The sequence below is a fragment of the Lagopus leucura genome, unplaced genomic scaffold (assembly GCF_019238085.1).
Source record: "Lagopus leucura isolate 7727_CA_CO unplaced genomic scaffold, USGS_WTPT01 227-12_obj-0_obj, whole genome shotgun sequence".
Taxonomy (NCBI): Eukaryota; Metazoa; Chordata; class Aves; order Galliformes; family Phasianidae; genus Lagopus; species Lagopus leucura.
Window position 1 is genome coordinate 2,961 of NW_024966863.1, and position 14,628 is coordinate 17,588.

The window sequence follows — 14,628 nt, forward strand, 5'->3', positions numbered from 1 at the left end:
AGCCCACAGCGGGCACAGACCCTGGGGGGCTGTAAGAAGGAAGGGGGCAGGCTCTGCAGCAGGGCTGTGGGATGGCACAAAGGGAAATGGCTGCAAACCAAAAGGGGAGATTCACGTGGATGTGAGGAGGGACTTCACACGCTCGGGGTGCTGAGGCGCTGCACAAAGGCGCGGTGCTCGTCCCTGCAGGCGCCACAGACGGGATGGGCTGGGAGCACTGGTGGAGCTGCGGGCGTCCCTGTGCGCTGCAGGGATTTGGACCGGGTGGCCTTTAGAGATCCCTTCCAACTCAAACCATGCTGGGATTCTACAATTCTATGATTTTAATGCTCTGAAGGACTCAGCAGGAGGAAGTGCAGCAACGACCAGGGCAGAGGTGCAGTGAGTTTGCATGGATGCTGTGCCATCCCCATGCTCATCAACCCAGATGTGGGCAGGGGAGCAGGGGTGACCGACTCCATCAGGAGCACAGCTTGATGTAGGTTCCTGGCAGCCAGAGCCAGAAGTAAGGGAAGACCTTCTCGCTGAAGGAGACTTTGAACTGCAGGATCTGTCGCATGTTGTCAGCGTTGTAGAAGGTTACTTGCCCAGCCTCATAGTCCAGGTGGACCCTGATACGCCGTGGTTCTTCCTCCAGGCTCAGTGGGGTGGGCGGCATGGTCAGCATTGTGTAGCGGCAGTCCCAGTCCATCCGCAGGGCCCAGATCTTCTCCATAGCCACCTTGAGTGGCTCCTTCCTCTGCACAGACTCCAGGGCCACCCCCACAGCCCAGTTGTTCCCATCCCCAACCTCCAGCTCCCAGTAGTGCCTCCCAGCCGTGAAGCCCTCAGATCCCAGCACGCTGGCGGTGCCCGTAAACCTCTTGGGAGTGTCAGGGAGGTCCTGCTGTCCTTCTGCTATCTGCAGGGTTCTGCAGTCACTTGAGATGGTCAGGTACGGGCTTGCTGTCTCGAGGTCCAGCAACACCTTCACTAATGCACAACAGAGAAGAATCAGCCTGCTGCCTGCTGAGAAACCAGCCTTTCCTTCCTCTTCCATTGGGCTGGGACAGGTCCTACGAGTACAGCATCGAACCACGACCCACCACAAATGCAGCACCCACAGCTTCCTCAGGGGGCACAGACATGGGGCACGGCGCACCTGCTGCTCTCCCCGTCAGTCCCACAAGAGGAACAGAGCCAGGTCTAAGCATGACAGAGCTGCTCTGCTTCCCAGAGTAAGGCTGCAAGGCAGTGCTGTGCCAGGCAGGTCTGGTTGCTGCGATGGGGAGCTCTGCTGCTCCTAGCCCTGCTCTGGGGAGCACCCAGGCCACCTCCCTGCAGAGCTGCGTGACCACATGGAACGTCACCCTGGGCCTCAGAGGTGTCAACACTCAGTGCCACGACCTCAGGCCCTCCACTGAGCCCTGGAGCCTTGTATCCCAAACCCCAGTGCAGGGGAAACTGAGACTCATCATCTGCAATGCTGAGGGCAGGGAGCAGCCAGGCTGCAAATGGCTTCAACCAGAACACAACAGCCCCAAACCTCACCATGCTGCTGGGATTGCTCACAAGGCTTTTCCAATCTGTGCCTAAAAGTTGGCCCAGGGTATGCATAGGCCCACAAGTCTTCCAGATCATGGCACAAGAATGAAAAGATCTCTCAAGCCAGCGCAGCCCAGCTGTCATTTGGTGTTGGGCACCTCGGGGTGGTTTCTGGCACAGGGCTGACCTGAGTTTGTACAGCAGGCAAAAGCAAGAGGCCCGGCTTTAGGTGGCCATTGCATTTAGATGTTGTGCCTTGAACCCACCACTGCCCTAAGGAGGCAAGTAAATATTTCAGGAATGTTTTTCTCTCATTTGTCCCACCAGCTTGAGCAAACTTACCTCTTTCTGAGTCCAACTTGCTCAGCAGGTTCACTGCAGGAAGGAAAGGGAGATGCATGAGGGCTCTGGGAAGTGTGGGTCAGAAGCAGAGCCCACCCCCAGCTCCTGCAGCCCCGAGCTCCAGCGGTGCCCATCTGGGAGCTGCCTCAGCCTGGAGCCCACTGGGACCATGGCTGCAAATCCAGCATCGCTCGCTGACTTTTTACCTCTGAAGTCACCCAGCACGGCCTGGACCTGCTCGCTCGTCTTGCACAGGTTGCTGACTGTCCTCTGCAGCTCTGGGGAGACCGGCTCTGGGACAGGGAGCTTCGCTTCCATGCACCTGGGGGAGACAGCCTGCAGGGAGCCCACATCCAGAGCCAGGAGGGAAATGGGCACAACGGAGAGGACAGATGTCACCCAACTCCCCAGGGCCTGGCTGCGGTCACAGTGCGTCCCAGGCACCGACACATCACACTTAGGTCCTAACTACTTAGCGGGGCAAAACCACCTCCTCCTGGCAGCTGCTGCTCAGCATCCAGCAGGTTTCCAAGCACCTGCCCAGTGCTCTGCACAGTTCTTACCTGTCCAGAATGCCAGCAATATCCTGGGAGAGAGAAAGCATCAGTCAGGGCTTACAGCACTGCGGAGCTGAGTTCCAGCACGTAGCACAGTGATGGGGAGCAGCTTGACACCGGGATTTGTCACCCAAATCCCTCAGCTCAACCACAGCCTCACCGTCAGGAACTCAACTGCCGGCTGGTCACGTTTCTTCTGGATCTCCACAACCAGCTCCTCCAGCAGCGTCCTCCTTTCTGAAACACGGCAGACGTACTCTTGGTGCTGCTCAGTGAGCCTCTCGTGTGCCTCATCGAGCTGGGCCAGCAGTGTGCCCTCCTGCTCCTTCAGAAACTGCTGCAGCTGCTCAAAGGCAGCACAAAGCTTCTGCTGCTCTGAGGCCACCGTCCCCTGTGAGACACCCGGCCCTGAGCACCCCGTCTGCTGCGGGGAGGGGACGGGGGTCACAGCGAGGAGACAGAGGCTGGGAGGGAAAAGGGTGGATGTACAGAAGGTTATATGGGATGGACAGATGGCAGGACATAGGAGATGGGTATATGGAAAAATATACAGGATGGATGAGCGGAAGGAGGAGCAGGATGGATGGGACAGACGTATGGAAGGGGATATGGGATGGACATAAGGAAGGAAATATGGGATGGACACCAGGAAGGAGATATGGGACTGACATATAGAAGGATGGACAGGGTGGGAGAGAGGAAACAGCAGTGCTGTTCTGGAGAAGGAGGTAAGTATGAATGGGGAGAAGGGCTGCACCCCCAAAGAGGTGGGTGAGCGGGCAGGGAGCGCAGGGCAGTGATGGGCACACACCATCAGCACATTACTTCTGGTTTCTCCTTCGGGATTAAACTCTTCCTTCTCTTTCTCTAGAAATGCCAGATTGCTCTGGAGTGTTTCCTGGAGAAAAAAAAAAGGAAAAAGCAAATCCTTTCAGCACTCGGAGCATTACGTTTGCAGAACGGTGACACCCAACAGCCCTATGGAGACAACACGGCTGTGCAGCGTGGGGTGAGTGCGGTGTATTTGTGAGTTCACCCCAAGGGGAAATGCTGAGCTCAGTGCCAGCCTCCAGCTCACCCCAAGCACACCATGCACGGCTGCAAAGCACCTGGCACGCAGCTGCTTTGGCCAGAGCTGCGTCTGGAACGGCGTCATGTGGAAACCCTGATGTTTGTGGGTATTTTTAATTAGGAAAAAACAACTTTTGGTGTTGGAAGCAGGATTTGTGGGAAGAGGTTTGGAGCAACAGCAGAGCTGTGTCTCAGATGTGCTCCTAAATTCTCTGGAGTGACATAGAAGTGCCTTACTGACATATGGGGCGCTGGGGAGCTCAGGGGCTGCAGGTGGGTGAGAGGGGCTGGGGGAGGTGAGGAGGCAGAGGGAAGAGGCAGGAGAACTGTTAGCCCCAGCAGAGGAGCAGGGCCATGGAGTACAGCCCAGGGCCAGCTGGGAGCCAGCATGCAGCTGGGGATGGGCCTCCATCCTTGCCCCAGGGGGAACCTCCAGCCGTGTGGAGATGGACCCCAGATCTGTGCCTTGAACAGATTCAGACACATGTCCAAAAAGAGCCCCAAGACAAAGCCCAGCAGGAGCCCAGAGCTACACCTAGGTAGGATCCATATTTGTGACTGAAATGGACCCAAAATCTGTGCCCAGAGGGGACCCCAGCTCCACACCTGGAAGAGATCTCAACTTGTGCCCAGAGGGGACATGCTTGTGACCAGTGGGGACCCCAGCCAGCGCTCAGAGCACATCCTGACCTGTGCCCACTGGCTACACAGATCTGTGTGTAGATGGGACCCAAAGTTGTGCCTGAAAGGGACACCAAATCCATGCCTCGAGGGGACCCCAACCTGTGCTCCTGTGCCTAGGGGGGATCCCAGCTCCACGCCTGGCAGAAACCCCAACCCACACACAGAGGAGACCTCAGCTTCTACATGGAGAGAACCTTGACCCATGCCCAAGAAGGACCCTGACCCGTGCCCAGAGGGGACTCAAATTTGTGCATAGGTAGGATCCCAGACCTCTGCCTGGATGGGGCCACAGATCAGTTCTTAGAGGGGACCTCATTATATTCCCCTGTGCCAGATGGGACCCTCAGCTCCATGCCTGGAAGAGACCCCAACCTGTGCTGAGAAGGGATCCAGATCTGTACCTGAATTGAGCCCCATTATCTGTGCCCAGTGGGACAAGAACCTGTGCCCAGACGGGACCCTGATCTGTGCCTGAAGGGAACCCAGATCTATACATAGAGGGGACCCTAACCTGTTCCTGGGATCCAGGCCTGTGCTTCAATGGGGCCCATATTTATGCCTGAAAGAGACCCCAAATCTGTGCCTAGAGGGGACCCTGAGCCATGTCCCTGTACCCAGAAGGGACCCCAGCTCCACGTCTGGAAGACACCCCAACCAGCCCCTAGAGGGGACCCCCGGCCTGCGCCCCCATGCCCAGAGAAGGCCCAGATCCACATTTTGGCCTGAAAGGACCCCCAGATCTGTGCCTTGAGGGCACCCCAACCTGTGCCTGGGGGGGGGGGCCAGCTCCGCGCTCAGCACAGACCCTCACCCACGCCCACAGGGGTCCCCAGCCTGTGCCTCCAGCGCTAGAGGCACCCCGGCTCCGTGCCCAGGGGGGACCCCGACCCGCGCACCTACAGCTGGAGCTGCCCCGGCTCCACGGGGTGGAACCCCATACCGGGTTACCCCCCCCGACCCCCCTTCCCGTCCCCCTACCCTCATTATCGTCGCGGCCTCCTCCGCCGGCCGGGCTCGATGCCGGCAGCGCGGAGCCTCCCGGGGGCACCGCGGGCACAGCGCCCGAAAGCAGCTGTGGCAGAAGAGCTCCAAAACCTCGCCGTGCTCGGGGCAGCGCGGCCGCTTCGCTTCTTCCCCCACCGCCTCCTCCACGGCGGCCGCCAGCTCGGCCACGGCGCCCAGCGGGAAGTTGGGCCGCAGCGAGCCGGGCTCCACGGCGGCGCGGCACTGCGGGCAGGCGGCGGGGCGCGGCGGGGAGCCCAGCAGGAGCCGAGCGCAGGCCGAGCACAGGCTGTGGCCGCAGGCGGTGAGCACGGGCTGGGAGAAGAGCTCCAGGCACAGCGGGCACGTGGCCTCGGCCTGCAGCTGCTCGCCCAGCGCCCGCAGCGCCCGCGCCATGGCGGGGCCGGCGGCAGGACGGGGGGCGGGGCGGAACCGCCGCGGGGCGGGGAAGCGGGGGCTGTGCTGGGGAGGGGGGGTGGGGGAAGATGTGGGGAGGTGGGAGGAGAAGTGGGGGGTCCGGCTTGTGCAGCTGCCGTCAAATCGCAGGGCTGCGACGGGACGGAGCCGGGCTGAGCTCCGGGCTGAGCTCCGTGCTGCTGGAGCGTCCGTGTGCTCACATAGCGCTGAGTGCGTGCTGTGCAAGGTGTGTGTGCGTGTGTGTGTGTGCATGTGTGTGTACATGTGTGTGTGCGTGTCTGTACGTGCATGTGTGTGTACATGTGAGTGTACATGTGTGTGCATGTGTGTGTACATGTGTGTGCATGGGTGTTTACGTGTGTGTCTACATGTGTGTCTACATGTGTGTGTACATGTGTGGACATATGTGTGGACGTGTGTGGACGTGTGTGCATGTGTGTGTGCATGTGTGTGTCTGTGTGTGTGTACTTCCATGTGTATGTGAACATCTGTGTATGTGCATGTGCATGTGCACATCTGTGTGCATGTACATGTGTGTGTGTACATGTGTGTGTGCCTCCACATGTGTGCATCTGTATGTCCTCATGTGGGCACAGGGATGTCTGTGTGTCTGTATGTCCGTCCATGTTGGCACGGGGATGGATGTCAGTGCATGTGTGTGTGTGTCTGTGTGTGCAAATGCACGTCTGCCTCTGACTACATGTGCACCCATGTACATGAATGTGGCTGTGGGGCTGGGGATGTCCGTATGTCCATTTTGGTGTGGGCATGGATTTCAGTGCACATCTGTGTGTGCACGTGTGCATGTGTGCACATGTGTGCATGTGTGCATTTGTGTGCATGCCTGTATGCCTTTGTGTTGGCACAGACATGCATGTGCATTTGTGTTGCACTGAGTGCTTTGTGTTGTGCATCTGCACATGGATCACTGTGTGCATCTGTGTACTGCATGCATGTGTGCGTGTGTGTATAGCTGTGTGCCTTTTCATCAGCACATGCAGGTTCGAACTGCTTATGTGCATGAGTGCATGTGAATGTTTGTATGTATGCAAATGTGCAACGTGTGTGTGTGTGCACGTGTGTGCATTGACATACATGTGTTTCCCTGAGTCTGTGCACATGCTGTGTGCAGTCAGGTGAGCTCAGCCATTCTCGTGGCTCCCTTCCAGCTCAGGACATTCTGTGTCCTGTTTGCACGTGACTGTGTGTGCATGTGTGCACTGCTGAGCCCGTGATGTCAGCACACGCCTGTATGTGTGCACGCATGTGTGTGCTCACACGTGGTTGTGTGTGTGTGCACCACTGCCTCTCCGTGGAGCTCTGCGTGTTTCTGTGGGGGTAAAACCAGCACTCCTGACTGCTGCAATGGGGGCAGTGGAGCTGAGCTGGGTCTGAGCAGCGAGGGGTTGCTGCTGTGCAGCGCTGGGCTGAGCAGAGCACAGCTTAGCCAGAGCCCAGCATGGGCCAGGCTGCACAAAAACCAGCAGAACCCATCAACGTGTGGGGAGAAATGGGGATGCTGCCCTATTGGTGGCAGCCAGGGCTTCAATAGGACACTGGGGCTGGAAATGACCGGGCAGGCAGCTGACTCCAAATTCTTTTTTCCCCTCCGAAGTCAAAATGGAGACCACTGGGAGCTGGGATCCATGCTAATAAACCCTGGTGGCTTCATCCCGTGCTCACTCTGTTCACTGATGCCAACACGAGATGTGACCCTACAGCAGCCAGGAGCCCTGCACCGCCACAAACATGGGGACTGGAGGAGGGGCAAAGGGCCCCGCCAGGGCTGCCCACACACAGGGGTGTCCCTGCACAGTGCACCCTGGGGCCAAGGCTCTGGAACCAGGAACAGAGTTGCATCCCGTGCTGCCACGCAGCTCCCATAGCAGCAGGACTGGGTCAGTGCCTGCTGGAACCGTGCTGGAAGGACGGATGGCCGGCGACGAGTGCTGGGAGGAGCCAGGCCCTGCCACAACCACGTCCTTCAGCTGCAACTCCTATTTTATTCTATGGCATCATCCATGAGCGCAGTGCAGCCCCCAGAGCTGGGCAGGCACCTCTCAGTGCTTCTCATCAGACAGAGACCCTCCTCATCCCACCAGGGATGGGCAGAGCCCCTGGCAGAGCTCTGTGCCACAGCTGCCAGCAGAGCATGGGAAGAACAGATGTAGATCATTGGTTTTCTTACCATAGAATAATAGAATCATAGAATGGTGTGGGTTGCAAAGGAGCACGATGCTCATCTCATTGCAACCCCTGCTGTGTGCAGGTCACCAACCAGCAGCCCAGGCTGCCCAGAGCCACATCCAGCCTGGCCTTGAATGCCTGCAGGGATGGGGCATCCACAGCCTCCTTGGGCAGCCTGTGCCAGTGCCTCACCACCCTCTGGGGGAAAAATATCCAATTAAAAGTTCCTCCACATTTATTAAAAAACCAAACAGTAGATTTAAAAAGCAGTTAAGAGTCCTACTCCAGCAAAACACCCTGTACAGCTTTCTCTCCTTTGTTGTTGTTTTTTTTCTCTAACGGTGAGGATTCTCCCTAAATCAGCTGCTTCTGTTAATTTTATATATATATAATCTTTGAATTCTGCCGCGCGGCGCTTGCTTTAACTCATTAATTTATTTCCCATCAGCCGAGCCGCCTCCAGCAGAGCAGCGGCGCTACCACAAAGCTTCCGAGTGCTGTCCATGCCCTGAGCCGGGGTGGGGGGAGGGAGAGACGGCGGAGGAGGGGCGGAGGGGCCGCGGCAGCCCTCACTCTCCCACGTGCGTCCTCAGGTGGTACTTGAGGGACTGCTTGTAGCGGAAGCACTTGGTGCACTCGGTGCAGGGGTACGGCCGCTCGCCGGTGTGCGCCCGCTGGTGCTCCAGGAGGTGGTGCTTCTGCGTGAAGTTCTTGCCGCACTCGGTGCAGTGGTAGGGCCGCTCTCCCGTGTGGATGCGTTGGTGCTCCAGGAGGTGGTGCTTGCGGATGAAGCCCTTCCCGCAGACGGCGCAGGCGTGCGGGCGCTCGCGGGTGTGGATGCGGTAGTGGTTGGTGAGCTTGGACTTCTCGCTGAAGGTCTTCTCGCACTGGCTGCACTGGAAGGGCCGCTCGCCGGTGTGAGTCCGCTGGTGCCGCAGCAGGTGGGAGGGCCGCGTGAAGTTCTTCCCGCACTGCGGGCACAGGAAGGCCATCTCGTTCTTGCCGGCGTGGATCCGCTGGTGCATGATGAGGCTGATCTGCAGGCGGAAGCTGCGCCGGCACTCCCCGCAGGTGAAGGGCCGCTCCCCGACGTGGGTGATCTGATGTTTGCTGAGGCTGGACTTGTGGCTGAAGCTGCTCTCGCACTCCGAGCACTTGTAGGGCTTCCCCGGGGCCGGCGGCCGCGCCGGGGCTTTGAGGCCGTGCTCGGGACGTCGCGGGACCCCGACGCCGCGGCGCGTGTGGCTGCGCTGGTGCAGCAGGAACTGCTGCTTGTTGCGGAAGCTGAGGTCGCACTCGTGGCACTCGTAGGGGCCCTCCTTGAGGTGGTTGCGTTGGTGGATCACGAAGTTGATCTTCAGCATGAAGCTCTTCCCGCACTCGGGGCAGATGTAGGGCCGCTCCCTGGTGCGGTTGCGCTGCTGCTGGGCCGTGGCCGGCTTCATCTCGCCCGCATCCCTCTCGCAGGACGGTGTTTTGTGCGTGCGGGCGGCCGCCAGGCTGCGGGGAGCCGCCTTGGAGCTGCACTGCGCCTCGCAGCCCAGCCCGGCCTCGTGGCTGGGGAACGCCGGAGGATCGCTGCGGCCCGAGAACATGGAGCACGGCTCGTCCACGTCGTCCTCCTCCTCCTCCTCCGTCTTGATCACGATGCCATCCTCTGCCAGGAGAAAGCAGAACAGTGTTACGGCCCTGCAGGTGGGACACGGCTGGGGTTCAGAGCACTAGGAGCTGCCAAAGGGACTCTGCAGCCCCTATCTGCCCTCCAACACGAGCAGCTCCTGCTGGCAGTAAGGCGGCAAGCAAGGGAGAACAGAGAAGCTGCCACTCGGCCTCTGGCTCTGAGTGCTCAGCCCAGCACCATCCCCTCCTTCGGCTTCCCAGGGCCACCGTCCTTCCCAAAGGATGGGATGTGCAGAATGGCCGACGGCAGCGGGCCCCCACTGGTGTCACTGACACCGCTTTTGGTTTTCCCCACAGCTTAGTTTGTTGGGTGACACATGGTGTGCCCTACATTGTCACCCTCAGTGGACCCTGAGTTCCAGGAGAGGCTCCACAGGAAGGACAGACAGGTTTCTCAACAGAAGTGACCAGCACCAGGCTGTTTCAGAGGCACAGCACTCCCCTCCGACACATACAGATGGAGAACAAGCATTCCCAAGGAGCTGCTCCCCCAGCGGCAGCACTTAGGTTGGGTATTAGGAGGACGTTTTTGAGCCAGAGGGCGGTGAGGCACTGGAACAGGTTGCACAAGGAGGCTGTGGATGCCCCATCCCTGCAGGCATTCAAGGCCAGGCTGGATGTGGCTCTGGGCAGCCTGGGCTGCTGGTTGGCGACCTGCACACAGCAGGGGTTGGAACTGGATGAGCGCTGTGCTCCTTTGCAACCCAGGCTGTTCTATGGTTCTGTGATCCTCCAGGGCTGCTGCTGTTCTCCTCCCTGCTGCCCACCTGCTGCTGGCCCTGAGCACAGAGCTTGGGGCTGAGATACAGAGCTCAGGAGGGCCTCAGCTCTACTGCTCTCAGCAGCTCTCTCCATCTTAACACCACCAAAAGGCAGAGGGTCCATCTTCTCCACACCCCCAGTGCCCCCCAACACGGTGGCAGCAGCTGCCCACTGTGCCCGTCCCACACCCAGCTGAGCAGGGGAGGACTTTGTCCAGACCTCCACTTCTCTCCACCCCCAACCTCACTGCACCCACCCTCCCTACAGCGCACACATTGCAGTCTGGCTGCCCTCATTCCTGTCCTCCACACTGCCCCATGCGCCCACGTGGGCAGGGACACAAACCCACACTGCAAGTTTTGCCCCTCAGTGGGGCTCACACCCTTTGTGCCTTTCCATCAGACTCTGGTCCCTTTCCATCTCTTCTCTCCAGAGTTTGCTCACTCCCTGCATGTGTATAAATGACTCTCTTAAACCCCATTCTCATTCCTGCAGCTCCAGTGCCTTCCCCCACCCCAAGCCCTTGGCTTTGCTCCCTTTCCAGCTCCATGGGTAAAGGCTGCTCACAAAGGGAGCCCCAGGGCTGTGCTGGGGACACTGCATCCCCACCACGGTGCAGCTCAGCAGCTCCCAGGCCACACTCACTGGGTGCGTGTCTCCTCCCAGACCCCTGCACCCCTCACCTGTGCAGCTCCCGTGGTGCACGATGACCCTCTGGATCTCGCTGTAGTCCCCGACGTACTCAGAAGGGTCACCCAGGCTGGTGCCCGGCAGCTCTCGGGGAGGGGACACGGAGCCATAGGGGCTCTCGCAGGCAGCCTCCTCATCTGGGCTCTGGAAGCTGCCCTCCGATTGCCCTGACATGCCGTGCAGCTCTGGGTTCTCGGGGCTGTCCTCTGGAAGCAGCTCCTCTGTTTTGATCACGACTCTGATTCCAGCTGCAGCAAGGAGAGATGCACACCAGCAGTCATCCCCAGGGATCCCAGCAGCCCCTGATTGCTTCCCACAGGGCCGTCCCCGCTGCTGTGCCCACCTGGGTGCACGGTGTGCCCCTGCCCCTCGCTCAGTCCCACCGTGAACGCTGCACACAGTGCTCCTGAATCACCCCACTGGCTCTGAGCACTCTGTGTCCTCTGCCCAGCACCCTCAGCCAGCACAAACCCCAGGCTGGGGCATTTTCTCATTTAACATCAAGCTTTTTCCAGACCAAGATCGCGGGCAGAAGGTGAGAGTGACACAGCCCACCACCTCCCAGATGTCCCCCTCCCTGCAGGTCTGTCCTGCAATGGGCAGAGCAGGTTGTGGAAGGCTGTGGATCCCTCAGATGGCTGCAGCGGGAGCTGAGCTGCCTCTCCTTTCTCCCCACACAGCCTGAGGACGTGCTCTGACTGCAACGCTCCCCACACTGACGGCTCCCCGACTCCGGGCTCTGCCTGCCCTGCTTCATGTGCTGAGCCATACCTGGACGTCAAATCCCCCAGCAGCCAAACCTTTCCTCCTCCTGATCAACCCTGCCACAGCTCCCAGCAACAAAGCCCTGAGCGCAGCCCCGTCCTGCCTGTGGTGGGGTGGATGGGCTCCAGCCCCCCACGGCCGCCTCACCTGCGGTGGCATCGCTCATCATCTCGCTCTCCTCCAAGTCCTGCTCATTCCTGACCCGCGGTTCCTCTCCCTGCTCGATCTGGGACAAAACACCGGGTTTGGAAATTGCATAGTCTGTTGAGAGACAGAGGAATGGAGGGGGGTTACTAGAGAGGGACGCAGAAATGCCCCATTTCCCGGCTCTCCTCAAACCCAAAATGTTTTATCTCTGGCCCCAGAGCGGTCACTTCTTACAGCTCCAACACACAAAGCCCCAGAAGATCACAGCTAACACTGCGTTGGCCTATTTGCTTTTCCCCCAGGCCAGCACCAGCAGCAGACCCAGAGGATGGGGGGAAGCCCCTGCAACAACTGCAGGGTGGGCAACAGCTCAGGGGGAGCCCAGGAGGGCTCTGTGGGACAGGGCCAGAACAAAGCGGGCATTTCGGAAGAGGTGACCCTACACAGCAGCAACAGAGCAGGACTGGAAACCTCCCCCTGTGTTTTTAAGTCTCCTTTTAAAATGGGACGTCTGGCTCCTTCTGGTAGGAGTGGGAGGATGCCCAGAACCTCCAGCACAGGTTGGGAAGCAGCGCCTGGATTTACCCAGCGAGATCAGCGACTCGTAGTTCCCCTTCATCACATTCTTGTACAGCTCCTTCTGCCACTCCTCCAGCTTCTCCCATTCCTTGTCGTTGAAATAGACGGACACGTCGTCAAACGTCACCGGCACCTGCAACCACAAACACCTGCTCAGACAAATGAGGTAAAACCAGGCACTGCAGCCAGACCTCATCCCCGCTGATGAGCTGACGTAAGGCCAGATTCAATTACCCCAAAACTCCGGGGAAAGCTCTCCCCGGGCCCCGAGGAATCATCCGTTATTGTCTGCAAATCGCCCAGCAGCGGACGGCAGTTTCTAAGGCTGTTTGCTGAGCTACAATTTCTGCAGATAAATTCAGGATGCAGTCGGAGCAGAGCTCTGGGAGAGGAGCACCATGCTGGCTCTGCCTCCCGACAGGTCGGGGTGCAAACACTCAATTTTCCAGTCCCAAAGGCAAACTTTCCCTTCAAAGAGGAGATGAATGAATATTCATGGCAGGCGCCTTTTGTTGTTCTGGAGCCCAGGCAGTGTGGGCAGGCACTGCCCTCCCGCAGGTCTCCATCGTGTGCTCCTTCCCTGGGTACCAGCATCACCGGCTGGGGATCCAGAACCAAACAGCGCCCAACACAGCTGGAAATCCAGCACCATACAACACCAAACAGAGCTGGGGATCCAGCAGCACACAGTGTGAGAGCTGGGGATCCAGCACCATATGGTGCCAAACAGAGCTGCAGATCCAGCACCAAACAGAGGCAATGAGAGCGCTGCCAAATCTCCACGGTTCCTTGGTTTGGACTCCAAGTGTGCTGAGGAGTGAATGGCTGCAGCGCAGCCGTGTGAGCTGGAGACGAAACCTCCTCCCTCAATTCCACCTTAGTTCTAAGGATCTCCCATCAGAGGGTACCAAGAAGTTCAGGCAGTGCCTGCGCCCCCCCCGCTCCCAATGGGGAGCAGCTCTGCTCACAGCTGTCCTCCCCATCTCTGCCCCACCTCGAGGAGGACTCAGGGCACAGCAGCTCCCTGCCCTCTCCACAGCCCAGGCTCCGTTACCTTGGGGACCTCTCCCTTCCTGCCGGGGGGCAGCCGCAGGATCCAGAAGTTCCTGTTCTTCAGCAGGTTCTCCATGTTCTCCAGGCGCCGCTGCAGCAGCCCGTACTCCTGGATGAGGGTGCCCAGGGCTGCACATTTGCTCTCCAGCTGGTTCCCCAGCTCCGTCGCCGTCTTCTCACAATCGATCAGCTTCTTCTCGGCCACCCCGGTGCGGCCCTCCAGGTCCAGCAGTCGGGTGGCATGGGAGTCCACCTTCCTCTCCACCGCCTGCACGGCCGTCACCACGGTCAGGGACAGCTCTGCCGTCTGTGTCTCGCGCTCGGAGGTGCGCTCAGGGCCGGCGCGCGGCTGGAAGGGTGAGGGGCAGCGCGGCCGCATCCCCAGCTCCGGAACCTGCAGGGAGGGGGTGTGGGTGTCAGCAGGATGCCTGCAACCTTGGGGACATACCTGGACGTACCCCACAGGTTGGGAACGGCGCTGAGAGAGTCTGAGGAACCCCTGGGCTGGAGGGCACCCAAAGGTTGGGGACCCTCAGGGTGGGTCTCAATAGGATGGGAACACCGAGGGTTGGGGAATCCCATGGGGTGAGGGCAGCCATCGGCCGGGAACCCCAAAAGGCTGGGGATCCCCTGGGCTGGAGACCGCCAGAGGTTGGGGGCACTCAAAGGATGGAGATATCGGCAGGTTGGGGACCTCCACGGCCCGGGGCCGACCACCCTTACTGCAGAAGGGCCGTCCCCGCACATTGCTCGCGTCGAGCTGCCCGCAGTCCCGCGGGACGGGCAGGGGGACGGAGGTGACGGTGGGACGAAGAGGAGAGGAAAGGGACGGCCGAGCCCCGTCGCCATGGGGACAAAGAGGTGACACCCGGGGATGAAGGCCGGGGGGGGTCTGCCGCTGTCAGCCGGCCGTGTCGCCATGGGGACGGGGAGGTGACACGGGGGGCAGACGGCCGAGAGACCACGGGGAGGAGGGGGGAAGGGCGGACCGCAACGGGGAGCGGTGACAGCGGGGGGGGCCCCGACGGCCCCACCGCCCCCCCCACCACCCAAGCGGGGCCCGACCGCCGGTACCGGGCCGCGGGGGCTGGCGGGCGGCCCCGAGGGGCAGCCCCGCTCCGGGAAGGGCGCTCCGTCCCCGCCGCGGCCCTCCCGGCGCCGCCCCCGA

General features: G+C 60.1%; 2 protein-coding genes across 3 annotated transcripts; both read right to left on the minus strand.

The window, feature by feature from the left end:
- Positions 1 to 308: 308 nt before the first annotated feature.
- LOC122192834 (E3 ubiquitin-protein ligase TRIM7-like) lies at positions 309 to 5,576 on the minus strand. 2 transcript variants are annotated; one of them, XM_042893500.1, is made up of 7 exons: positions 5,157 to 5,576; positions 3,235 to 3,321; positions 2,584 to 2,814; positions 2,430 to 2,452; positions 2,073 to 2,188; positions 1,867 to 1,899; positions 309 to 972 (listed from the first exon to the last, which is right to left on the minus strand). In XM_042893500.1, exons 1-7 carry the CDS (start codon positions 5,574 to 5,576, stop codon positions 461 to 463), a joined length of 1,422 nt encoding a protein of 473 aa, XP_042749434.1. In that variant the 3' UTR covers positions 309 to 460. The 2 variants fall into 2 exon arrangements, with proteins under 2 accessions (XP_042749434.1, XP_042749433.1); XM_042893499.1 differs by having other exon boundaries at positions 2,584 to 3,321; positions 5,157 to 5,238.
- A 2,425-nt stretch (positions 5,577 to 8,001) lies between these two features.
- On the minus strand, positions 8,002 to 13,860 carry LOC122192833 (zinc finger protein 777-like). Its single transcript, XM_042893498.1, has 5 exons — positions 13,462 to 13,860; positions 12,414 to 12,540; positions 11,829 to 11,942; positions 10,910 to 11,164; positions 8,002 to 9,441 (listed from the first exon to the last, which is right to left on the minus strand). The coding sequence occupies exons 1-5, from the start codon at positions 13,837 to 13,839 to the stop codon at positions 8,354 to 8,356; spliced, it is 1,962 nt and encodes a 653-aa protein (XP_042749432.1). The 5' UTR covers positions 13,840 to 13,860; the 3' UTR covers positions 8,002 to 8,353.
- Between the last annotated feature and the right edge of the window lie 768 nt (positions 13,861 to 14,628).

Coding starts and splice junctions, on each gene's coding strand:
- LOC122192834 (XM_042893499.1), bottom strand. Junction 2,453..2,583: donor CGGCAGTTGAGTTCCTGACG/GTGAGGCTGTGG, acceptor TCTCTCTCCCAG/GATATTGCTGGCATTCTGGA. Junction 1,900..2,072: donor CGTGCTGGGTGACTTCAGAG/GTAAAAAGTCAG, acceptor TCCTTCCTGCAG/TGAACCTGCTGAGCAAGTTG.
- LOC122192833 (XM_042893498.1), bottom strand. CDS start 13,839: ATGCGGCCGCGCTGCCCCTCACCCTTCCAGCCGCGCGCCGGCCCTGAG. Junction 11,943..12,413: donor CGAGTCGCTGATCTCGCTGG/GTAAATCCAGGC, acceptor GTCTCTCAACAG/ACTATGCAATTTCCAAACCC. Junction 9,442..10,909: donor GCACCACGGGAGCTGCACAG/GTGAGGGGTGCA, acceptor TTCTCCTGGCAG/AGGATGGCATCGTGATCAAG.